Source organism: Myotis nattereri (assembly GCF_964212035.1).
Source record: "Myotis nattereri genome assembly, chromosome: 19".
NCBI classification, from domain to species: domain Eukaryota; kingdom Metazoa; phylum Chordata; class Mammalia; order Chiroptera; family Vespertilionidae; genus Myotis; species Myotis nattereri.
The window spans coordinates 11,674,348-11,699,851 of NC_138095.1; the positions used below are offsets into that span (position 1 = coordinate 11,674,348).

General features: G+C 49.7%; 1 protein-coding gene across 2 annotated transcripts in view; it reads left to right on the top strand.

Moving 5' to 3' along the window:
• CFAP251 (cilia and flagella associated protein 251) overlaps nucleotides 1-25,504 on the top strand; it is a 49,204-nt gene that overhangs the window by 19,691 nt on the left and 4,009 nt on the right. For both annotated transcript variants that reach the window (XM_081113773.1, XM_081113774.1), the window contains 9 exons: nucleotides 1,797-1,991; nucleotides 2,701-2,951; nucleotides 3,531-3,682; nucleotides 5,954-6,127; nucleotides 7,146-7,330; nucleotides 14,115-14,229; nucleotides 16,086-16,249; nucleotides 18,893-18,983; nucleotides 19,219-19,362. In XM_081113773.1, the coding sequence (XP_080969899.1) occupies nucleotides 1,797-1,991; nucleotides 2,701-2,951; nucleotides 3,531-3,682; nucleotides 5,954-6,127; nucleotides 7,146-7,330; nucleotides 14,115-14,229; nucleotides 16,086-16,249; nucleotides 18,893-18,983; nucleotides 19,219-19,362 (1,471 nt within the window). The remainder of the gene's footprint in view (nucleotides 1-1,796; nucleotides 1,992-2,700; nucleotides 2,952-3,530; nucleotides 3,683-5,953; nucleotides 6,128-7,145; nucleotides 7,331-14,114; nucleotides 14,230-16,085; nucleotides 16,250-18,892; nucleotides 18,984-19,218; nucleotides 19,363-25,504) is intronic.

Sequence of the window (25,504 nt, forward strand, 5' to 3'; positions counted from 1 at the left end):
CTTTCCCTCTCCTTTCCTTTTTTTTTTTTTTTTAATCCTCACCGGAGGATATTCTTTCATTGATTTTTAGAGAGTGGAAGGGCAGGGGAAAGACACACACACACACAGAGAAACATTGATGTGAGAGAGACACACTGATTGTTTGCCTCCTGCACACGGCCCAACCAGCGCTGGGGATCGATCCTGCAACCCAGTTACGTGCCCTGGACCAGAGATTCACTGAGCCAGACAGGCCAGGCCCCTCTCCTTCCTTTTGTACAGCAGACACGCAGGCCCTGGTGCAGGTTGACAGAGAAACGCAATTGTCACCCTCACTCGGCGGTGCGAAGAGATCAGTAGTAGAATTGCAGTTCACGATGCCATCAACCTTGTATTAGTCGGGGGTTAGGGCCCAGGAAAGACCAGGCCTCGGTTCCCCCCCACATGTTAAATGAAACCCAGCCAGGAAAGCTCTCTGAAAACGCGTGGCCTGCTTTGCCGTTTCTGTCCAGCAGAGGGCAGTGAAAGGCGTTTTCGCCAATTACACAGCCCACCTGCCTTGCTTATTAATCAGAAACCTCATTTAATCACCTTGGGTATATAAGAGGAAACTCCCCCCAACTTCCCCCGTGATTAGAATTCTGTCACAGGCTTAAAAAAAGCAAGTCCTTGCCCTAGCTCAGTGGTTCTTAACCTTGGCTGCCCATTAGGATCACCTGGGAATCTTTTTAAAATCCTAATTTCTGGGCCTCATCCTCCGGAAATTCTGTTTCTTTGTTATGGGGTGGGGCCACAACATTAATAACAATGAAACAATTTCCGGAGGATGAGGCCCAGAAATCAGGATTTTAAAAAGACTCCCAGGTGATTCTAATGGGCAGCCAAGGTTGAGAACCACTGCCCTAGCTGGTTTGGTTCAGTGAATGGAGCGTCGGCCTGCAGACTGAAGGGCCCCAGGTTTGATTCCAGTCAAGGGCACATGAACCATGACCTCTTAGTACCTGGGTCGACGCTCCACCACTGAGCCATACTGGCCGGGCAGCAGTGCCTACTTATAAAGTGGCTGGTACCCCATTTGCAGCTTGTGAGATCTTGGAAGGCCGGTAGACAGCCTCTGTGGTCATCTGCAGTCTCAAGGCGCAGAATGTCAGTCACTGTGGCTGGTCTCGGAGAGCAGGGGATCATAGAGCAGAGAGCAGCGACTGTGTTGGACACACCTGGACCCCTGCATGGTCTCACTCACCACGTGGACCTGAAAGGGTTGCCAGGCATAAGTATGTTCTGTACAACATTGGGGACAAACTTACACTAAAAAATTACTCATTGTCCGTCTGAAATTCACATTTAACTGGGCTTCCTGCATTTTTATTTGCTAAATCTGGCAACCCCAGGCCCTGAGCAGGTTTCTTAACTTCTCTGAGCCTTAGTTCCCTAGCTGTAAAGCGGATAAGAGCAAAACCAGCCTCACAGGGCAGACCATTAAGTGGAGTTTTTACAATGCCCAGAAGGAATCCAGAGCCTGATATACAATTAAGTGCTCAGTACATGGTACTGAGGCCCTGGCTGGGTAGCTCAGTTGGCTGGAGCATCATTCTGATACGCCAAGGTTGCAGGTTCAATCCCCAGTCAGAGGACATACAGGAAGCAACCAATAAATGCATAAATAAGTGAAACAACAAATCAGTATTTCTCTCTCTCTCCCTCCCACCCCTTCCTCTCTCTCCAACCAACAACAATTTTTTTTATTTGAAAAAAATGTTTAAAAATATAGACGGTACTTATTACAATTCTTTAACTGATGTTATTCTCCATTTCAGCTATATTGTCACAGGTGACGTGAAGGGTAACATTAAGTTCTACGATCGCACCCTGTCCATCATTAACTGGTTCAGCAACTTCAAACTGAGCTCCATAAGAACGCTGTCCTTTTCAAAGACCCCGGCGGTGCCTCCTACCGAGAAATCAAACTACCCTTCAGACTGCACTTTAAAAGGTGACGTTTTTGTCATAAGGTACGTTGTTCCTGAATCTAGTCGTCTGAATGGTCAGAAAGGATTGTCCGGGAGTGTCCACCTCGTTCCTGGGATGGGAAGTGAGGGAACCGGCCGTCCGGGTCAGTCCTGAGCATAGCTGGTAGATGGGTCTCTCTGGCTGATTATAATCCGGACTCATTTTTAAAAATGAAACATTAATTTCATATGAAGATTCTTCCGTGACTAGAAGCTGCAAGGGCTTATCCCTGAGCTCTGATCTCTGCTCCGCCTGGAGTCCTTCGCTTGCAGGCTGGTCTCTTCTGGAAGCCGAGTTTGTCCTCGCGGCGCAGTTAAAGGCCTTTGATAATTAATAGCCATAACATTTCAAGACGGAATTATCTGTGAGCCTGCTCAATTACCCTGGCGGTATCTGCAGGCGCGGCTGTATGTGTGCGCCCAGCTCCATATTTGCATACACAAATGAATATTTGCATGTGCAGATTAGCTAATTGTACAACCGACTGTCCATCTGCATGCCTAATGACTCAATTTCCATGGAGAAATGTGGGCTTTTTCACTTGCAAATGGAGGCTGTTGGGGGTGCGTGGTATATTTTTGGAGGCGGTGGGTTAATAATGTCACTAAATTACAGACGACAGAGGCGTTTCATGGGCAATTAGAAGCCGCGTGGCTGGCGCGCCCGCTCCCTGCAAACGCTGATGCCGTTCGGTCTCTCCTTGGCAAACAGGAATTTTATCATCGGAACATCTGATGCGATCGTGTACCACTTAAAGGCAGATGAGACCAAACTGGAGAAGTTACTCATAGAGCCCAAGGAAGCCATTTGTGCCATCTCCTGCCACCCATATCAGCCCCTCGTCACCATCGGGAGTTCCTGTGGCATGATCAAAGTGTGGGATTATAAAAAGAAAAGATACCTTTTCAGCAGAGTCTTCGAGAAGGGGCTTGGAATCCAGAGTCTGACCTACAACCCCGAAGGTATTTTCGTTGTATCCGCCTCTCTCAGGTTCCAGAGCGAAGCAGACACAATGGCCGTGCTGTGGCTGTCACAGCTGCTGGGAGTTGGCCTTGACACGACTCCCTCTGCCTGGCCAGACGAGATGCCTTCTCCCTCTGGCTCCTGCAGCCCTCGGTGCTTAGGGTCTCTGAGCGTTCCTCCCAGGCGGTCATGCTTTTCAGGGTCGTTTTCTCCTACGAGGGACCTTGTCTGTCACTCATCGCTGTCTCCTGGGGACCTAGGACAAGGCCTGACACAGAGTCTGTGTTTCTTAAATGAAAGACGCCCTTTTTAAAAAAAATATTTTTTAAAATTTTTATTGATTTCAAAGAGGAAGGGAGAGGGAGAGAGAGATAGAAACATCAATGACGAGAGAGAATCATTTATCAGCTGCCTCCTGCATGCCCCATGCTGGAGATCAAGCCTACAATCTCTGGGCATGTGACCTGTCCTAGAATCGAACTGTGACCTCCTGGTTCATAGGTCGACACTCAACCATTGAGCCCCACCAGCCAGGCAAGAAGCCCTTTCGACCACTGTTCTCTGGCTTGTGATTTCAGGAGACCTTCTTGGAGCTGGCTTCATCGAGGGGACAGTTTACATTCTTGATGCAATGTCCTTGGAAAATGGAATCCCAGAGCCTTTCAACTATTCCAGGACCAGCGTGACTCACATCAGCTTCTCCCATAACTCCCAGTACATGGCAACCGCAGTGAGTGTTTTCACTGAGACTGTTCTGTGTGGCTCAGCAACCTTATTTAAAGCCAAAGAGGCACTGGCCCCAGGTAGCTCAGTCTGATTTACAGAGATTGTGGGTTTGATCTCTGGTCAGGGCACATGCAAGAATCAACCAATAAATGCATAAATAAGTGAGACAACAAATCAGTCTCTCTCTCTCTCTCTCTCTCTCTCTCTCTTTCTCTCTCTTTCTCCCTGCCCCCTTTTTCTCTCTCTAAAATTATTGTTTTGTTTTTTTTAAAGAGAGGGGGCCCTGGCTAGTGTAGCTCACTGGTTGAGCATTGACCCATGAACCATGAGGTCAGGGTTCAATTCCTAGTCAGGGCACATGCCTGGGTTTCGGGCATGCAGGTTGAGAGTAGATAACTCACATATGGGGAAGAAGGTAGCGGTGTCTCTGACACCACCTCGTCCCCACCTCATTCTCTGTGGAAGCCTTGACTCCTTTTGCCTTTGTCTCCCCATCTCTATATCCAGCTACAAATGAAAAGGTAGACTTTTTTCCTAAAAAGTATGATGGTTTGTCCTGACAGGTACAGGCATGCCAGTAGGGGGCATGCAGGAGGCAGCCATTCGAAAATTCTCTCTCATCATTGATGCTTCTCTCTCTCTCTCTCTCTCTCTCTCTCTCTCTCTCTCTCTCTCTCTCTCCCCCTCCCTCCCGCCTTCTCTGAAATCAATTTAAAAACATTAAAAAAAAGGGGGGGGGGGTTGGGAGGTTAGAGAATAACTGCTAAAGGATATAGGATTTTTGATGATGGACGTACAGCTCGGAATATACTAAAACCCATTGAACCGTACACTTTAAACGAATTGCATTGTATGTGAATTATAGCTCGATAAAGCTGTTATTAAAAGAGGAAAGGGGTGGGGTGAGGGGACTTTTGCCTGAAAATAAGGCCAGGGCCTCAGAACTTCTAAACTTGGACCCTGACAACTACTTTGGTTTGTTAGTTTTTGGGACCCCTTCTCTGCATCCATTCTTTCATCTGCCCCTTTCGTTTTTGTGACGAGATGACATTCTCCTTTATCTCAAAGCAAAGTCTTCCACCCGCACCTCGGGTTCTGTCCTCCCCTCTATGAATGGGGTTCCCAAGCCCAGTGAAGATTTCCTCCGCCCTCGCCCTCTCCCTTCCTGCCAGTTCTCTTCGTCCGCACCGTTCTCATCCTGCCTGGATGTCTGTGGGAAGAGACAAGGCAACCGTCTTCACTCGACAGAACCGCCGTCCACCCCTCCGGTGCCTCCCCAGCGCCTCTGGCCTCAGCCTGACCTGCCTTCCGGTCAGATCACAGCACTGCCAGGAGCCAGAAGCCACCGCACCTCCCGCCACACACCCACTGCCTGCCCTTCAGGCCACGCTCGCCCACTCTGATCGTGTGTGTCACTCTCATCCATGATACTTTTTAAAAAAAATTTTATAATGAGCATGTGTCATTTTTTAGAAGAACAATAAAGTCATTCCTTTGTTTTGTTAATCCTCACCCAAGGATATTTTTTCCATTGATTTTTTTTAGAGAGAGTAGAAGGGAGGGAAGGAGAGGGAGAGAAAGAGAGAAACATCAATGTGAAAGAGACACATTGATTGGTTGCCTCCCAAATGCACCCCTGACCAGGGCTAGGGATTGAGCCTGCAACCCAGGTACCTGCCCTTGACTAGGAATCGAACCCACCACCCTTTGGTTCAAGGGCCGAAACTCTACCCACTGAGCTACACTGGCCAGGGCTCAACCATCATACTTTTTAGGAAAAAAGTCTACCTTTTCATTTGTAGCTGGATATAGAGATGGGGAGACAAAGGCAAAAGGAGTCAGGGCTTCCACAGAGAATGAGGTAGGGACGAGGTGGTGTCAGAGACACCGCTATCTTTGTGAGTTATCTACTTTCAACCTTAATTTTCTCATCTGTAAAATGGGCATCATTTTACCACTTGCTCCGATAGACAAAGATTTATTTTCAGACAAAATATTCTCACAGCAAAATTGGTACAAAAACATAATGATGATTTTTTTAAAATTGCTTCTTAGAGAGAGAGAGAGAGAAACATCGAATTGTTGTCCCACTTGTTTATGCATTCATTGGTTGCTTCTTGTACTAGTATGTGCCCTGACCGAGATTGAACCCATAACCGTGGCACACTGGGATGACGCTCTAACCAACTGAGCTACCTGGCCAGGGCAATAAAGATTATTTTTAAGTTAAAAACTCTAAAAAAAGAATAACTTCTGTTCTTTTGCTCATATGCAGGATGCAAATTTTACTGTGGCCGTTTACATGGTCAAGGTCAGAAATAGTCAGAGGGTCTGGGAATACCTGGCAAGGCTGCGTTCTCATCGCCAAAGCATTCGAAGTCTCCTGTTCGGGGTCCATCTGGATAGCAATGAGCCGAGACTGCTGAGCCTGGGGAGAGACAGGCTCCTGGTGAGCGGGGTCGTTTCCGTTCACCGGGCCCCCCGTGCGTCTCACTCTTGTTCCCCCCCTGGTGTCCGGCACAGACCCAGGCCCACTGTGTGTGTGTGTTGGAGGCAGTGAATGTACCGAGAAGTAGTGTAAACCTCCCCGAGTTGGTACTTGGTCTTAACACGGCTCCGACTCGTGTCCTGAGTGAGGAGGCTTCTGGGAGGAGGTGCGGCGGCGGCGGCGGGGAGGTGGGGTTCCCACGGCATGGAAACCCGGCCGCCCTCGCCTCTCTGGAATTTGGAAAGCCGACACTCACCGACACTTCTTCCCCAAATGTCACACCTCACGGAGAATGTGAGATAAGAGGGAAAGGTAGGGACAGCGTCAAAAGTAATGTTACATGATCAAGCCAAGAGCATTCGAAATCAACCAGTCTGTGTATCTGTCCATCATCCTAATTTCCCTCCCCTTCCTTCCTTTATTCTATTCATTCACCCATCCACCCATCCACCCATCCATCCACCCATCCATCCACCCATCCATACATCCATCCTTCCTTCCATCCTGGTTTGGCCACCAAAACCTACCTGTGGGTGAAATTCAGCAGGCCGCTGATTTATGACTATCAGGTGCTGAGACTTAGGTATGAATGAGTTCCTACCCCCAAGATAATGGGGAAAGGAAGCCGTATAACATAGTAGTAACTATAAGAGTTCAGGTTTTGGAGTCAGCTGGACCTAAATTTGAATCCTCACTTTACACTTCTTAACTGTGTGACCTTGAGCAAGCCCCTGAACCTCTCTGAACATCGGTTTTCTCATCTGTAAAATGGGCACAGCAGTACTACTTGGCTTGGGAGTGGTGAGCATTAAATGGCATCATGTTTCAGAGCACTTACTCCTCATTTTGCTCGTAATGAATACTCCCTCCTGGTAGCTTATTAGGTTAAGGGTCTAGCCCAGTCTTCTCTTAGAATAGGACTTTGGGCTGACTTCATCCAGCTCTGTCTTCATGTTTGTCCGTCTGGGCGCCTCTGCAGATCGAGTATAATCTTCTCGGGAGCTACAAAAACCACCTGGAAGTGCTGGACATTCACCAAACTGACCAGGGCAACTACCCCACCTGTATGATCTGGTACCCACCACTCACCAAGGAACTCTTCCTGCTCATCTCCAACAGCGGCTACAAAGTGAAACTTTTCAATTCTACCACCAAAATGTGCAGGTACGCCCGGTGGGTTCCCACTAACATGGCACATAATTCAGTTTCTCAGCCCCTGGCCTATGTCAAGTCGCAGCTTAAGGACCTGTGAGCAGCACAGCTATCACTGGTTTTGCAGAGGAGGAAACTGAGGCACAGATAAGGTCACAGGGCTGGGAAGTGCCAGAGGCAGGATTCCAGCCCAGAGCCCTTGCTTCTGAGCCCCACCCCGCACAGAGATAAGGCACCCAGAACTCAGTGCCTGAATCGCAGTGAAGGAGCCAGAAAAGTCACCGATGCTCAATAAAATCTTCCATTCTGCTCTGGCCGGTGTTGCTCAGTGATTAGAGTGTCGGCCCAGGAACCAAAGGGTCACGGGTTCAATTCCTGGTCAAGGGCACATACCTGGGTTGCAGGATCGATCCCGGCCCAGGGGTACATGTGGGAGGCAACTACTAAATGTGTCTCTCTCATATCAATGCTTCTTTCTTTCTCTCTCTCTCCTCTCTCCTCTCTCCTCTCTCTTCTCTCTTCTCTCCTTCTACTCCTCCCTCCTTCCCTTCCACTTTCTCTAAAAAAATCAATGGAAAAAATATCCTGGAGTCAGGATTTAAAAACACCTCCCACTATTCGCCAGTGGATGAGGACAGAGGCAGCCAGTTCAGTGCCCGGTGGTTTGACTGTTCTGACTCCTGGTTCCGAGGAGCTTCTCAGGCCACGGATGGCCTTCCTGTGTTTACTCAGCATTTCCTGAGCCCCTACCTGAGCCAGGTGCTGTTCTAGGTGCTGACGGTGAGGATGCCAACAAAACCATGTTTCATCACGGAATTTGCATTTTAATGGGAGGAGTGGAGTTCCTGGGCGAGGCTGGGCTGGAGAGCCAAGAGCAAGAGCACATGGTGCTTTAGAGCCATGAGCCAAGAGAAGGTTCCAGAAGGGAAGGGGGCCTGGAAAAGAGGTCCAGGGACCAAGCCCAATGCATCCGAGAGCAGCAGGTCCTCCGCCCCAAAGCAGGTCTGCATTTGAGGTCGGCCTCTGGTGCTACTTGGCCTGGCCCCCCCCCCCCCCCCCCCCCCCCGTCGGCTCCTCGTGACAATGCCGACTACTGTGCACCATCCCTGCGGGGCCCGGCTCTGCCTTTTTTTCTTTTCTTTTTTTAAAATATATTTTATTGATTTTTTTACAGAGAGGAAGGAAGAGGGATAGAGAGTTAGAAACATCGATGAGAGAGAAACATGGATCAGCACACCCCCTACTGGGGATGTGTCTGCAACCAAGGTACATGCCCTTGACCAGAATCGAACCTGGGACCCTTCAGTCCGCAGGCCGATGCTCTATCCACTGAGCCAAATCGGTTAGGGCTGCGCTTGTCATCTCATTTCGTCTCAAACAGCCCTGCAGAGTAGGATCCCACACAGGTCCAGAGGCGACGGAGCAAAGTCAGACAGCGGGGCTGGACCCTTGAACCTGGCTCTGACTCTGTCGTCCACTTTGGCACAAGTGGGCCCTGGTGCAGGCCTGGCTTTGGGGTCCTACCTGGTCAGCCCTGCGGGCAGCCTCCTTCGCCTGCGGCCTGGCTGCCTCGTGGGTGTGGCTGAGGAGAGCAGGGGCACGAGGCAGGAGAGACAGTGAGAATGCGCTCGTGACCCTGCCCCGGGAAGGGGGTCAGGAAAGTGGTCGACAGCAGCTGACCCCAGGCTTGAGAAGGTCATTTTAAAACCATGTATCCAGTAAAATGGGTCCCCGAAAGGCCACGACCACCTGGAATTTTTTGAAGTTCTTTCTAGAAGGGTACAAGGAGAAATGACTGAGAAACGCCCCGTCGTGTGGCAGGAACTGGAGAGAAATCCAGCACAATTAAAAAAAAAACACAACTGAGAACACGGGGAAGGAGGCATTTGCAGGAAATACATGAAAAGGAGTTTTTGGAAGATTTCAGAGTCTTTGTACATCACCGTTAATGGACACAAACTTATTGGACAAAGAATATCCTGTAGACATGCCCGGTCCTGAGAAGACGGAGTTTGCTGAGCACATGGACTGGGGAGGGCGCCAGGCTTGAAGCTCCGCCGACAGTCACTGACCGGGACTTGGAGCCTCACACTCGGGAGTTTCTGCACTTGAAAATCAGCCTGCAATTAGCAGAAAGACCTCCCTCCCTCCCTCCCTCTCTCTCTTTCTGTCTTTCTTTCTTCTCACCAGAGGATATTTTTTCCCATCGAGTTTTCAGAGAGAGTGGAAGGTGGGGGGGGGGGGGGACATTGATGTGAAAGAGACACATTGACTGATTGCCTCCCACAGGTGCCCTTGACCAGGAATCGAACCTGCAACCCTTAGGTGCACAGGTCGACACTAACCACTGAGCGCCACCGGCCAGGGCAGTATCTTTCTTAAGAAATAAATGTATCGAGATAAACCTAACCATTTTATAGTGGACAAGTCTGGGGCACTGAGTATATTTATTCACCGTGTTCGCTCTGGTCCCAAACATTCCCATCCTTCCAAGTAAAACCCATCGCGGAAAGCACTGGAAGTGGCAGGGACAATAACGCCTGTAACCACCTCAGCTAGGCAGGAGCTGTCTTTTCATGATCAATCCCAAAACAGGCTTCAGATGCATTTCACAATATTTGAAAGGACGCGGGAAGGCAGTTCACAGGAAAAGGCCGATAAACCTGTGAGCAGATGCTCCCTGGTATTGCACAGATGCAAATGAGAGCAAGACACCGTTCCCACAAATCAGATTAGCAAAGATAAAAGTGATCGATGGCGCCCGGTGTCGGCGAGGGGCCAAGGGGAAGGGCACTTCTCTCCGCTGCCGCTGGAAATCGGGGCAACCTTTGGGAGAGCAATCCGTTACCCTCGATTAAATCTGATGGTATCTCTGACTTCCAGGAACGCAGCCCACACAGGGCTCACAGCATGCCAAGACATAAGTCAAAGGCTGTCTTGTTTGAAAATATTTTTAAAAATGGAAACAATCCAAATGCCCATTAATAGGGGATTAGTTAGATGGTGGCCTGTCAGTGCACTGAAACACGATGCTTTTATTTTTCAAAATTTATTTTCTTTTCTTTTTTTTTAATATATTTTTATTGATTTTTTACAGAGAGGAAGGGAGAGAGATAGAAACATCGATGAGAGAGAAACATCGATCAGCTGCCTCCTGCACATCTCCCACTGGGGATGTGCCGCAATCCAGGTACATGCCCTTGATCGGATTCGAACCTGGGACCCTTCAGTCCGCAGGCCGATGCTCTATCCACCGAGCCAAACCGGTTTCAGCTCAAAATTTATTTTCTTAATGGAGAGAGAGAGAGAGAGAGAGAGAGAGGTCTGTTTGTTGTCTCACTTATTTATGCCTTCTGGGTACTTCTTGTAAATGCCCTTACCAGGGATTGAACCTGCAATCTTGGCGTATCCGGATGGTGCTCTAACCAACCGAGCTACCTTGGCCTGGGCCAACATGATGCTGTTTTTAGAAAAGAAAAAAGAAGCCCCAGGTGGTTTGGCTCAGTGGATAGGCCTGCAGTCCCGGGTTCGATTCCCGGTCAAGGGCACATGCCCAGGTTGTGGGCTCCATCCCCAGGAGTGGGCGTGCAGGAGGCAGCCAATCCATGATTCTCTCTTATCATGGATGTTTCTCTCTCTCTCTCCCTTCTCCCTTCCTCTCTGAAATCAATAAAAATATATTTTAAAAAAAGAAAAGAAAAAAGAAAAAGATAAGCTGTCTGCAGAGAATCATAGAAAAATCTCCAAGATATAACGTGAGATGAAGCAAATGGCCAAATAAGCATGAATATATTTTCATACAAATCATACTTATTTAATTTATAGTTTTTCATATAAAATTATAATTATGTAGGTTAGAATATATATAAAATAATTATCGAGTCATACACACCAAACTATTCCCATGATTCTCTTGGGATAAAGGGTATAGCAATGTACTTACGGCTAGATTTTCTGCTTTACGCCAAACATGTTTGAAAATTTTCACAATAAACATATACTTTTTTAATCAGAAGAAAAATGTTAATTTTATGAAATTGTTAGATTTTTAAAAAAATGTAATTTGATTTTTAGAGAGAGAGGAAGGGAGAGAGAGAAACATTGATGTGAGAGTGAAACATGAACCAGCTGCCTCCTGCACACCTCCTACTGGGGGTTGAGCTCAGAACCCAGGCATGTGCTCTGACCGAGAATCAAACTGGCAACCTTCCATTGCAGGGGACAACCAGCTGAGACACACCGTCCAGGACTAGGTATTTTAACAATACCAGGTAGTAGTTATACAGCTCCTACAATGTGCTTTATATATATTAACTTATTTAGTGCTCACCACAGTCTCAGGGTGTAAGTAGCGTCATTTCCCCTATTTTACCAGAAGAGCCTGAGGCACAGGTTGAATCACTTGACCTTATTTGTTTATAATTTAAATTTACATATAATTCACATGCCATAAAGTTTACATTTTCCCCCCAATGGTTTTTACTGTATTCACCAAGTTGTGCAACCATCACCACTATGGAATTCAACCAAATCTCACTCATTTCTGTGTCCCAAGTACCTAACATGGTGCTAAAACGGCTGTCGAGTGGATTTGCTCTTTATTTATTCAGCTCATATACCTGGAGTGTCTGCTGTGCCTGCCAGACACTGGCTGGGTGCAGGGGACACAGGAAAGAAACACCTGTATAGCGAGGGGCTCATAATACCATAAGATGAGATAGCCACCAGCCTTACCCAGCACACATCCAGGCGTAGTGGGGTGTGAAGTGTATTAGATTTTGTGGATCCTCTTTTTTTCAAAAGGTACTTAATGAAGAATAAAAAAAAATGGCTAGATCCCTGGCCAGTACGGCTCAGTTGGTTGAAGCATCATCCCGTGCAGCGAAGGGTCGCAGGTTCGGTTCTGGTCAGGGCACATACCTGGGTGGGGGTGCAGGCGGGGCACATACAGGAAGCAACTGATCCATGTTTCTCTTCCTCTCTCTCTCTCTCTCTCTCTCTCTCTCTCTCCTTTCCTCTCTCTCTCAAATCACTGAGGGCCTGTCCTCAGGTGAGGATCTATAAAAATAAAAGTGTAATATGCTAGTTAGACCAGATGTGCTTCTGGACGTCCTTCCAGATGACCTTCTGGACGAAGCCAGGGCTGCCAGGGTCCCGGGTGCCTGCTGGTGGCTGGAGGGAAGCCGGTGCCGGCAGCTGGGGGCAGGAAGGCCTACTCTTGCACGAATTTCGTGCATCGGGTCTCTAGTTAAAACATCTACACTAATAAAAGAGAAAAATGGTAATTGGCGTATGAGCTACCCTTTTCATTGGCTAATAAGGGCTATATGCAAATTAACTGCCAACTAAGATTGGCAGTTAACTGCCAACTAAGATTGGCAGTTAACTGCCAACAAGATGGCGGCTAATTTGCATATGTAGGCACAATGCAGGGAGGCGAAAGGGAAAGCAGGAAGAAGCCCCCTGCCACTGACAGTGATCGGAAACCCAGGGGGGAGCTAAGAGCTGGGGGGCAGGGCAAAGGCCCCCCAGCTATGATCGGAGAATCAGGTGCCTTTTCCGCCCTGGCCAGTGATAGCAGGAAGTAGGGGTGGAGCCAGCGATGGGAGCTGGGCACGGTCGAAGCTGGCAGTCCCAGGAGCTAGGGGTCCCTTGCCTGGGCCTAAAGCGAAGCCCACGATCGTGGGGCCGCTGCAGCTGCAGGTCCCCGCTGCCCGGGCCGGACGCCTCAGCCAGAGGCGTCAGGCCTGGGCAAGGGGCCGATCCTGCGATTGGAGGGTGATGGGGGTCAACGCCTGAGGGCTCCCAGTATGTGAGAGGGGGCAGGCTGGGCTGAGCGACACTCCCCCCCCCACACACCCAGTGCACGAATTTCGTGCACCGGGCCCCTAGTAAATAAATAAAGGCTAGGCAGTGGCTCTCAACCTTCTGGCCCTTTCAATACAGTTCCTCATGTTGTGACCCAACCATAAAATTATTTTTGTTGCTGCTTCATAATTGTCATGTTGCTACTGTTATGAATCGTAATGTAAATATCTGATATGCAGGATGGTCTTAGGCGACTGTGAAAGGGTCGTTCGACCGCCAAAGGGGTCTCGACCCACAGGTTGAGAACCACTGGGCTAGGGCCTTCCAGAGCCCCAGAAGGCGTGAGCAAGGGTCCCGAGGCCCAGGTTTTGCTGGCTCAGGGGAACCCAGCGCTGGGCTTAAGGTCCTGTCTGGGAACCTCACCTCAGATCCAATTCCTAATGCGTGTAAGAGTCTGAATTAAAGAAGCTGCCCGCTGCGGGGAGACGATTCATTATCACTTGACTCGCAGCAAGTTTTTTGGAAATCTGTGTGCTGTGCTGAGGCCGGGTGTCAGGTGCCTGGAACAACCGGCACATCTCCCTCTGATCTCCTGGCCTGCCACCGGGAAGGGGCGCCGCACGCCTCCTGCCAGCGCGTGTCACTTCCTCGCCGCGGCCTTTTTCCCATCCCTTGTCCCTCGTTCATGTACATGTTCTCGGGGCATAATGTTCCCTTCACTCAGCTGTCAAGGAGGCCAGTCGGAGGCTCCCCGCTAAAAGCGCCTGCACAGCCAGCTCCCCGGGAGCCCTCGCCGTTCGGAGCTGTTGCCCCCTCTTTACGGCAGCTGTGAGCAGCGGCGGAGAGAGCTCGTCTTGTGGACGGGCTCTGCTGAGTGACAAGGCCGGGAGTGCACAGCTGGAAACGTGCAGGGGATCATGAAAGGCAACTAGTCAGAAAGCCCGTGTTGCGATTTGTGGGATTGGAAACGGCTCTCTTCCTCCCGCAGAAAGACACTTCTGGGGCCAGTCTTCGGGTCCCCCGTGGAGCAGGTCCAGGTCCTCCCCGTGAAAACCGCCACGGAGCTGGAGAGGCGCTACTTGGTGTTCATCAACAGAGACAAGGTGCGCTCTGCCTGCCCGCCTCGGGAGGCGGCCGTGTGCTTTGAGTGGCGATCGGTCCCACGCATTCTATCAAGGATGCTTGGTTTCCTAGCCAAGTCCAGCTCCCTCTACCTGGGTCCATGGTGACACTGACAACGGCCACAGACAAGTGAGGGTGACTCTGAGAAGACATTTCCAAGCAGACACATGGTCCCCAAAGGATTTTATTCTTCCCAATTTATTTACGTGGGGAAAAAATCTTGCTCGCCCAGTGTGACTTACGGTTGAGCATCAGCCTGTGAACCAGAAGGTCACAGTTTGAATCCCTGACAGGGCACATGCCCAGGTTGCGGGCTTGATCCCCAGTAAGGGGTGTGCAGGAGGAGGCCTATCAGTGATTCTCTTTCATCATTGATGTTTCTCTCTCTCTCTCCCTCTCCCTTCCTCTCTCTGAAATCAATCTATATATATAAAATACTAATGTGCTGAGTGTCCAACCGTCCGACCAGTTACTATGACATGCACTGAGCACCATGGGGCACATGCTCAATGCAGGAACTGCCATGATGCGCACTGGCCATTTACAGAGAAATGGCACCGTGGACCTGGTGCCCACAAAGCAACACTAGCTTCCCCCAAGTGGGACACAGGCCCTGCCACCATCCTGGAGCAGCAGCCCACCAAATTGCAGCCAATGCTGCTGAGACCCCATGGCACAAAATGCAGCCCACAGCCCAGCCCAGCCTGGAAACAGTGGCTGGGGGCACTGGGTAATGACATCACATAGCAACACCCACCTTCCTCTCCCTAGAAACAACTAGCCTCCTTGCAGTTTCCTCAGCTCAGGAACACGACTTGCTTTATAGCCAGGTGGAAACATTTTACACTTTAACCAAATGTCTGTGAAGCATTTTCCCATGCCTCATCTCATTTGATCCTCACAGAAGTCCTGGAGTGGGTAGATAGGAGACTCGGTGGAATCCTCTTCTTTTCATTAGCCGGGAAATGGAGATTCAGAAAGCTTAGAAACTTGACCAGACTGAAAAGAAGTAAGAAATGGTGGACCTTGAAAATGACTTCAGGTTTTCTCACTGCACAGAATATAGTCAATATAGTCAAACACTGCTGCAGTTAAATATTTTACCCTTTGCTCTCCCTGCATGATCTACAATAATAATCTGCTTCATGTTGATATTTACTGCTGTGTTGCTGACAATTACCTGAAAGAGAAGTTGGGGTGCTTCACTGGGCTGTAAAAAGTTTAGCCAAATTTGAAAGCAGGTCTGATTAAGCAAGTTTATTCTATATATAGAAAAGACTTATGTGTGATACATATAAAACTCTCACTGGCGCCAATCGCACGCATATGTTTCGATCTGTCATTATCGATCATGTATTTGGTTGACACTTCTAGAGAAAGGGCAAATAGCTATATTAAAATATTTCTTCTAATTAATTTCCTTTCAATGTGCACGAATCCGTGCACTGGGCCACTAGTAAACATGTTTTAAAACATCTTATACTAGTAAAAGCATACAAATTAGTTACGCTTAGTTGTACATTTAATGAGTGACCTATACAGGAAAGCGTAAAATCATAGGATGTTAGGATTATTCTGGAAAACCTTGGACATCCATCTATGAAGACGGGAGGAAAGCTCCCCTCTGTGTCCTTGCTGGAACCTGGCATCTCTCTCCTAAGGGATCACCCTGCAGGGGTCTGTGTGTGCGAACCCTCTGCCACCTGAAACGCTCTCACACACCCTGAGCCACAGGAGTCTTCCCAGTGTCAGGCCTGAAGGTCACTGTGAAGGTGCCGGGCCCAGCCTGGGACCTGGTCATCTGAGCCTGAATATCCGGTTGCCTGTTCCTTTCCAGGTCGGACTCCAGATCTTACCGATAGATGGCAACCCCCATAAGACCTGTGCTATCGTCTGCCACCCGAACGGGGTGGCCGGGATGGCCCTCTCCCACAATGGCCACTACATCTTCACGGCCGGGGGACAGGATCTGTCTGTGGTGCAGTGGGAAGTCAACCTCAGGTGCGTGTTGGGAGCAGCTTGGCCTGTGAGGATGGGGGCCAGTGCAGACCCCTCTGAATACTCAGCAACAGCAGACAGGTGTTACACCCCAACCAATGCCGGGCACTGTGCCAGGGCCGCAGTTATAAAGGTGACCAAGGACTCAGGCATTGCCAGGCCCGTGTGGCTCAGTAGTTGGGCGTGGAACTATGAACCAGAAGGTCACAGTTCTATTCCCGGTCTGGGTATGTGCCCGGGTTGCAGGCTCGGTCCCCGATGGGCTGGTGTGCAGGAGGCAGCAATTGGTGATTCTCTCTCATCATTGATGAGTCCATCTCTTCTCCCTTCCTCTCTGAAGTCAATAAAACTTTTTTTTTTTTTAAAGAATTTAAAAACAAAAGGACTCAGGCCTTGCCCTCAGGCCACTCCCTGTGGCGAGGAAAGCTTGCTACTCTGTCTGCAGGGGACATGGTATAGCTCTGACCACCAGAGGCTGCTCGCAGAGGACGGGGGCTCTTGTGACTGTCCCCTTGGGCATTCCTGGTGTTGACAGGCTCCTCTGTGTAACTTCTGGTCTTTACCCGGCGCTTCTCCAGAGCCACATGGCTAAAGTGGCCTCCCTGCCCACAGAGCCTGTTGGGACTGGGCTTGGGCCTGGCCTGGAGGCCACAGAGATGGAGCCCTCACAGCTGAGCACCTGCCTCAATGGCTAACATCTGAGCCAAGAGCCGCGTGAAGACTGGGCTGGGACCCCAGGCCCACCTGGTGATCACTCCAGCTTCACCGACCGTGTGTAGGGCTTGTGCAGGGCCCTATTGGGAGGAGTGGGGACAGTTGTGTGGGAGGTGGAGGTGCATGTCAGTTCCCAGTCAACGGCAGTAATAATTTTTTTTAAAATATATTTTATTGATTTTTTACAGAGAGGAAGGGAGAGGAATAGAGAGTTAGAAACATCAATGAGAGAGAAACATCGATCAGCTGCCTCCTGCACACTCCCCACTGGAGATGTGCCCGCAACCAAGGTACATGCCCTTGACCGGAATCGAACCTGGGACCCTTCAGCCCGCAGGCCGACGCTCCATCCACTGAGCCAAACCGGTCAAGGCAATAAATTTAACTGCTCGTACCAAGTCGGTTCCGGGCCAGGCCCTGGCCGGGTGCTTTCCAGATACTGTCCGATTTCATCCTCACAGCTGCCTGCGAGGTAGGGCCGTCGCCGTCCCCACTGTTCAGGCCTGGAAACTAGCTCCCAGGGGTTAGGAGACCTGCACTAGGGGTGACGGAGTGTGGTGGGGTGGGGCTCTCGCCATCTTTCTGACTCAGGCCCACACCTCAGCAGGCACTCACCACAGCACAAAAATAAAGGGCTTCTTGACAAATCCCTTATTGCATCCGTTTAATTCTCACAACAACCTGTGAGGCCGGCCCTGCGGTTACTCCCACTTTACAGAAGAGGAAACTGAGGCCAGAAAGGTGAAGTCACCTGCAAGGGGCAGAGCTGGGAGCCCAGAGCCCAGACACTAAGCCACTTCTCTGCTGTGTCTACACTGCAGTGTGTTGTGGTTTGAAAAAAAATATTTTTATTGATTTCAGAGAGGAAGGGAGAGGGAGAGAGAGATAGAAACATCAGTGATGAGAGAGAATCATTGATCGGCTGCCTCCTGCACGCCCCACCCTGCTGATCAGGCCCGCAACCTGGGCATGTGCCCCGACCGGGAATCGAACCCTGACCTCCTGGTTCATAGGTCGATGCTCAACCACTGAGCCACACTGGCCGGCTGCAGAGTGTTTTAATAACCCACAAGGAGGCTGATGGCCTGGTTAGCAGAGATCCAGCGAGTGGGTTATTATAACGATTTCATAGTATTATTAGCATTCTATTCGAGGCAAAGTCGGTCTCATACAAAAGTAGGTTTTCTTACCTTACGGGCCTATTTTTGGAAAACCTGACCCCGTGTTAGAGAGCGGAGGGTTATTTTTATCCGACTGGCAGGGTCCCCTGTGGCCTCCTGAGTGTTCACGGAAGCAATTAGCGTTGGCAGTTCACCTCTGCCACCCGGTGCCCTCGGCCCTGGCCACATGCAGGTCTGGAGTCACGGGCAGAGCGGCCGTGCAGGGAGGACTCCCTCTGGAGAGGCGTGGTCCCCGAAGGTCGCAGACACCGTGCCAGGCGCCTGCTCTGCCGTCTGCGTGTGGATATCACTGTCATTAAGGCGTTTGACCTGTACCACTGGGCGCCGCGCTTGGAATGGAACTTTTCATTTTTGGTTCATCATGGAGGGCGTTTTCTTTTTTTTTTATATATATATATTTTATTGATTTTTTTACAGAGAGGAAGGGAGAGAGATAGAGAGCTAGAAACATCAATGAGAGAGAAACATCGATCCGCTGCCTCCTGCACATCTCCTACTGGGGATGTGCCCGCAACCCAGGTACATGCCCTTGACCGGAATCGAACCTGGGACCCCTCAGTCCGCAGGCCGACGCTCTATCCACTGAGCCAAACCGGTTTCGGCGAGGGCGTTTTCTTAACAGGTTTACAGAGACCCTAATCGTAGCTGCGCCCCGGAATAGCCTTCGGAGGCCTGCAGTGCCCCGCGGCCCCGGCCCAGGCTGCTGGCGCTGGAGAGCTTTCTAACAGTCCCCTTTCTGCTCTCGTTCTAGCGCCCTGGAGGCAGCTGTTTCTCTTGGGGGTGAAGACTTGACCCCGTTCTATGGCCTGGTGTCTGGTGGCAGGGAAGGAAAATTCTACAGGGTAATCATCCTCAGAGTAAACACTGCCGGTAACATCGAGTTAGGAGTTTGCAAAACACGCGTGTCCGGGGGTAACTCTCGTGCTTTCCCCCCCAAAGCTCTTTTTCTCCTCCCCCCCCCCCGCCCGCCCCCACTGAGCTCGAAATGTACTTTCTAGAAAATGTCCTTGGAGTCTTAGTGGATGCTTCCCACCGCAGCCACAGCGCACACTGTGTTTCCATTCTGCTTCCACGCAGGAGCTGGAAGACTATTTTTACTACTCGCAGCTCCGTAGCCAAGGTATCGACACAATGGAGGCCAGGGAGGTGTCGGAACACATTTGCCTGTCGGAGGTGCCTTTTGTCATGAGAGCCATCGGCTTCTACCCCTCGGAAGAGAAGGTAGGCAGGAGAGCAAGGACAGCGGGGGGATGTGCTCGTCAGGAAACCGGCCCGGAGACAGCGAGCTCGGGTCCGCAAGAAGCACTGAACATGGTTCTTGCGTAAGTGGCTCAGGAGGAAGGTTCTGGGAGAGCAGACGAGCTCCTAAGAACAACCTCCCCTGCAGATGCTCCTAAAAGACAGGTTCCTCGCCACCACGGGTGGGCGCTGGTCAGAGCGAGGGTCTGGGAGTCAGCGGGGCTGGCCCGGGCGGGAGGACCAAGGAGGCGATGCCTGAGAAGCACTCGGTGCAGGAAGAGCTGTGACAGTTCTTCCCCGTGGGGCTGCTGCTAGCCTGGCCCGTGGGGATGGGGTGCCTCTGGGAGGTGGGGCTCAGACAGTGTCATCTCCGCATGACCTCACTAAGCACCCCCAGCTGTAGGGGGGGGGGCCTCCACAGGGGCACCAGTGACACTCCCAGGAGAATGTTCCCCAGAGAAACTGTGGTTTAAAATGCAATTGAGCCCGGCCGGTGTGGCTCAGTGGTTAAGCATTGACCTGTGAACCAGGAGGTCACTGTTCGATCCCCAGTCAGGGCACATGCCCAGGTTGCCGTCTCAATCCCCAGTGGTTAGCATGCAGGAGGCAGCACATCGATGATTCTCTCTCATCATGGATGTTTCCAGCTCTCTCTCCCTCTCCCTTCCTCTCTGAAATCAATAGGAACATATTTCTTAAAAATACAATTGATTGGGTTTCTTCCTGATTTTAAATGTTAACACATCAGAAAAGATATATAAGTGGAATGAAGAAAACAATTATAATCCCTCTGCACAGGCTAAATGGTTGTTCATATTTTAAATCTCACACACACACACACACACACACACACACATTTATTTTAATTTTTTAAATTCTTACCCCAGGATATGTTTTTTTTAATTTATATTTTATTGATTTTGTACAGAGAGGAAGGGAAAGGGATAGAGAGTTAGAAACATTGATGAGAGAGAAACATTGATCAGCTGCCTCCTGCACACCCCCTACTGGACATGTGCCCGCAACCAAGGTACATGCCCTTGACTGGAATCAAACCTGGGACCTTTCAGTCCGTAGGCCGACGCTCTATCCACTGAGCCAAACCGGCTAGGGCTCAGGATATGTTTTTATTGATTTTTAAAGAGAGAGAGGAAGGCGGGGGGGGGGGGTGAGAGAGAGAGAGAGAGAGAGAGAGAGAGAGAGAAAGAAAGAAACATTGTTTGCCTTCCATATGCTCCCTGACTGCGGATCAAACCTGTCACCTAGGTATGTGCCCTGACTGGGAGTCGAACCTACAACCTTTTGGAGTACAGAATGACGTTCCAACCAACTGAACCCCCCGGCCAGGGCTACTCGCTGTGTTTTCAAGGTGCCCCCACGTTGTAGTGTGACTAGTCCTGCGTTCCTTTTCATGGCTGAATCATATTCTACTCATTCATGTGGGCAGGGCACATCTTATTTCTTTCCCTTCATCAACTGGTGGACACCTGGGCTGTTTCCACCTTTTGGCTGCTGTGAGTAACACTGTCGTGAGTATTTGCGTACATGTCTTTGTTACTAGTAGAGGTGTGTTTTGACTTCTCTTGCGTGCACACCTGGGAGGGATATGGCAGTGTCAGTGGTGACTCCATGGTGAACTGTTTGAGGAACTGCCAGTGTTTGTTGCCTGTCTATCCATCCATCCATCATCTGTCTCCTCTATTAATTTGAATTGGTTGGGGTGGCCTTGGTTAATAGGATCACACAGGCTTCAGGTATGGACTTCTGTGTTATAAGGTCTGAATACCAGTGTCCTTTATCCACACTATTTCTGGGTGCAGCTGCAAGGCTGGATCAAGATTTCGAAGAGCTGCGGGCCCCTCGCCGACCCTCGGTTGTGGGTTTGGAACAAGATGAAGGACTCGCCCTTCTGATTTGGAAACCTTTAAAAACATTCACGTGGGGCAGGGAGGAGTCCCGGAGGTGTTTGAGGCCCGGGCTCTGATGAGCAGCTGGGAGAAGGTCACCAGGAAGGGCCCTGTGATTGGGTGGTGGCCTCATCTCTGAGTCACCCACCACAGACGACAGGGACACAGCTCTGTGGCCGGGCACTAAAGGCGACTGCGTCCAGTGGGCAGGACTTGGCGCTCCGTGGCGTGTCCCTGGACAGAGAGGCAGCTGCCATCCAGATGTGGTTACTGGCGGAAGCAGAGGGCAGCTGTGAGTCACACAATGATGCAGAAATAGCAAGGGTGTCTCCAGATGTGACTGTGCCCTGGCCCCGCCCACCCCTGACACCTGCCCTGCAGCCCCTCCTCACCTGCCCCAGGTCAGCGCAGAAGCACGGGGGCGGCAACACGAAGGTGATGCTGTGACAGAAGACTGTCTCCTTGTTGCGGAGCACGTTCCCGAGAGCTCTGTGCGCCGGGAGGAGGAGGAGAGCCCTCCCGGAGTCTGTGGAACTGTCGCAGAAGAACCCGGCTCACCAGGCGCCGTTGACAGAAGCAAGAGGTGGCCTCCGTGCAGATGCATGGTGACCCCTCCTGTTAACAGGGAGGCTGTAAAGCTTAATTGTGAAGCATGGTTCTGAGGACATCAGTGGCTTCCTGCGGTCGGCGGCAGGATCACCAGCCCGAAGGCCTGTGGGGTGGATGTCAGAGGTGGCCGTGCAGTCATCCTGGGCCAGGGGCTCCGGCCACCAGGCACAGGCTGCCCTCGTGTCACAGGCCGGGCAGCAGTGCCACGGAGAGGCCAGGTGCTGGGTGTCTAATGTTTAAAAGCTGTTGAATAAATACCTGCCCTGACTGTTCTCCCCTTTAGCACGGGCTGGTTCTAACGAGGGTTCTGGACTTCTCGGAGTTTCCCACTTGGATGGGCAGCATGGGGGAGCCAGGCCAGCAACCTGCTTGCCTTTTCACCCGGGCACCTTCCTTGGCCACCCTTCAGCCCTTCCCTGCCCTCCCTCGCTTCCACTCTCTAAAAATCAAGGAGTCCAGCCCGCATGGCTCAGTGGTTGAGTGTCGACCTATGAACCAGGAGATCACAGTTCAGTTCCTAGTCAGGGCACATGCCCTGGTTTTGGGCTCAATCCCCAGTAGCGGGTGTGCAAGAGGCAGGCAATCAATGATTCTCTTTCATCGTTGATGTTTCTATTTCTCCCTCTCCCTTCCTCTTTGAAATCAATAAAATCAATGGGAAATCTCTATATATGAAATGCTAATATGCTAAGTGTCTGTCCGAATAATGATGTCACATAGCAACACCTGGCTTCCTCGTCTCCCTAGCAACTAGTTTCCTTGGAGTTTCTTCAGCCAAGGAGCACTACTTGCTTTATAGCCAGGTGGAAACATTTTACACTTTAACCAAATGTCTGTGAAGCATTTTCCCAGGCCTCCTCTCATTTGATCCTCACAGAAGTTCTGGAGTAGGTAGATAGGAGACTCAGTGGAATCCTCTTTTCTTTTCATTAGCCGGGAAATGGAGATTTAGAAAGCTTAGAAACTTGACCCGCCTGAAAAGAAGTAAGAAATGGTGGACCTTGAAAATGACTTCAGGTTTTCTCACTGCACAGAATATAGTCAATATAGTCAAACACTGCTGCAGTTAAATATTTTACCCTTTGTTCTCCTTGCATGATCTACAATAATAATCTGCTTCATGTTGATATTTACTGCTGTGTTGCTGACAATTACCTGAAAGAGAAGTTGGGGTTCTTCACTAGGCTGTAAAAAATTTAGCTAAATCAGAAAGCAGGTCTAACTAAGCAAGTTTATTCTATATATAGAAAAGGCTGAGTTGACTCGCGCATGTGCGATACATACAAAGCTCTTACTGGCGCCAATCACACGCGTGTGTTTCAATCTGTCATTGTCAATCGTGAATTTGGTTGACACTTCTAGAGAAAGGGCGAATAGCGATATTAAAATATTTCTTCTAATTAATTTCCTTTCAATGTGCACAAATTCGTGCACCGGGCCACTAATAAATAAAAATCAATGGAAAGAATATCCTCAGTGAGGATTAACAACAACAAAATAAAAATAACATAAAAACCATAATACCACCCCACGCCCATTAAATCAGCATCTCTGGGGTTGGGACTAGGGCATCAGGACGTTTTAGCTCTCTGGGTGAATCAGAGGAACCACTGCCTTAGCGGAGGGTGGGCCCGTGAGAGAATGCCAGCACGGGCCAGCCGGGCGCCCGGGCAGGCAGCGTCACGCTGGGGCATCGGGAAGGCACTCGGTGTTCCGGTTCCGTCTCTGAGGTTCCTCTCCAAGCATGAACTCTGTTTTGACACGCAGCAGAACCTGCCTTCTCACCTACCACTTGCAGAGTAGGCTCGGGGAAGAGATGTCAGTGACGCCGAAACTGCCAGCTCTGCCCCTTGAGCAGGGGAGGAGTAAGAGGCGAATCCCCATGCAGTGGATCACGCTGAGGACACGCCGTGCTCTGCTCTGGGCACGAGTGACTTCAGGCACCTTTGGGTTATCTTTGGGTTAATCTCCTATTTCTGAATTGAGTCAGCTCATATATCACATTTATATTTTACATGTGTCACTTATATTATTTATGTACTTACAAAGTGTAATTTATATTATACTGGAGGCCCAGTGCATGGATTCGTGCACCAGTGGAGTCCCTCGGCCTGGCTTGTGCCCTCTCACAATCCCCTCGGGGGATGTCAGACTGCTGGTTTCTGCCTGGTCCTCACAGGCCAAGCCAAGGGACCTCACTGGTGCACGAATCCATGCACCGGGCCTCCGGTATGCATATAAGATATTTGGCTAATCTCTTCTCATCCTTCCTCCCTCCCCATTCCCTCTGAGACTCATCAGTCTGTTCCATGTTTCCATGCCTGTGCATTGAGCGTCTGCCCCCTTGATGTACAGTGTGTGCCATAGCTACCGGTTGAACGGTTGAAAGGTCGAACGGTCACTTAAGCTGTTGTATATATGGATTATAATTACATATAAGTGGCAAGGACATACAAAGCATAACCACAGGCCCTAGCCAGTTTGACTCAGTGGAAAGAGCATCGGCCTGCAGACTGAAGGATCCCGGGTTCGATTCCAGTCAAGGGCACATACCTCTGTTGCAGACTCCTTCCCGGCCTGGGCCCTAGTCGGGGCTCATGCAGGAGGCAACCAATCGATGCGTTTCTCTCATATCGATATTTCTCTCTGTCTTTCCCTCTCTCTTCCACTCTCTCAAAAAATCAGTGGAGAAATAGCCTCGGGTGAGGATTAAAAACAAAACAAAACAACACAACAAAGCATAACCACAGGAGTAGTTGCTGCTTGTTGAGTACTTGTTATGTGCTAGGCATTACGTTTAGCACTTTACGCACACGGTCGCAGTTAGCTTCAAAACAGTCCAATCAGATGTCTTACCACATCACACCCTTTTTCAAGATGAGAAAACCGGGGATGAGGAATGTTAAGTTACTCCCCCAGGTCACGTAGAAAGTGGCAGACCCAGGGTTTGAACCTCGGTCTGTCATCAAAGATCATATGTTCAGCCCCAGTCTCCACTGGCTCAGTGAGTAGAAGCATGTGTATATAACAACACTTAAAATTACATAGTACATTATGTAAAGAATGTGCTCCGGGATAGTGTTTTATTTGTAGATAAAATTATACGTAATCTAACATGCAATTGTGTATAATATAAGCTCACTAAATGCTATATATGAAACAGTGTTACCATTTAAAGCTACTTTTATACTAGCAATTATAGTTCATTGGTATCCTAACCAATGATGTAACATTTTCAAAAGTTCATTCCCAGAATGTTGCATTGAGAATATGTGGTTTCTTTGAAAATATTGGGTAATAAGACAGTGTTAAAGGTAAGAAAGGATAATATATATATATATATATATATATATATATATATATATATATATATATATAATCAAATTTGCAAAAAATCAACCCCATAGCAGACATGATCTAAACTGTGAACATTTGTTGTCAACCAGTATCACCTCAATAAATTGAATAAAAAATGAAAAATAAAAAAACCCACAAAACACACATTTGTCTGTTACCCTCTGATTTTTAGAATATATGAAAAGTGCCAGCCGGCCAGCATGGCTCAGTGGTTGAGCATCGACCTATGAACCAGGAGGTCATGGTTCCAT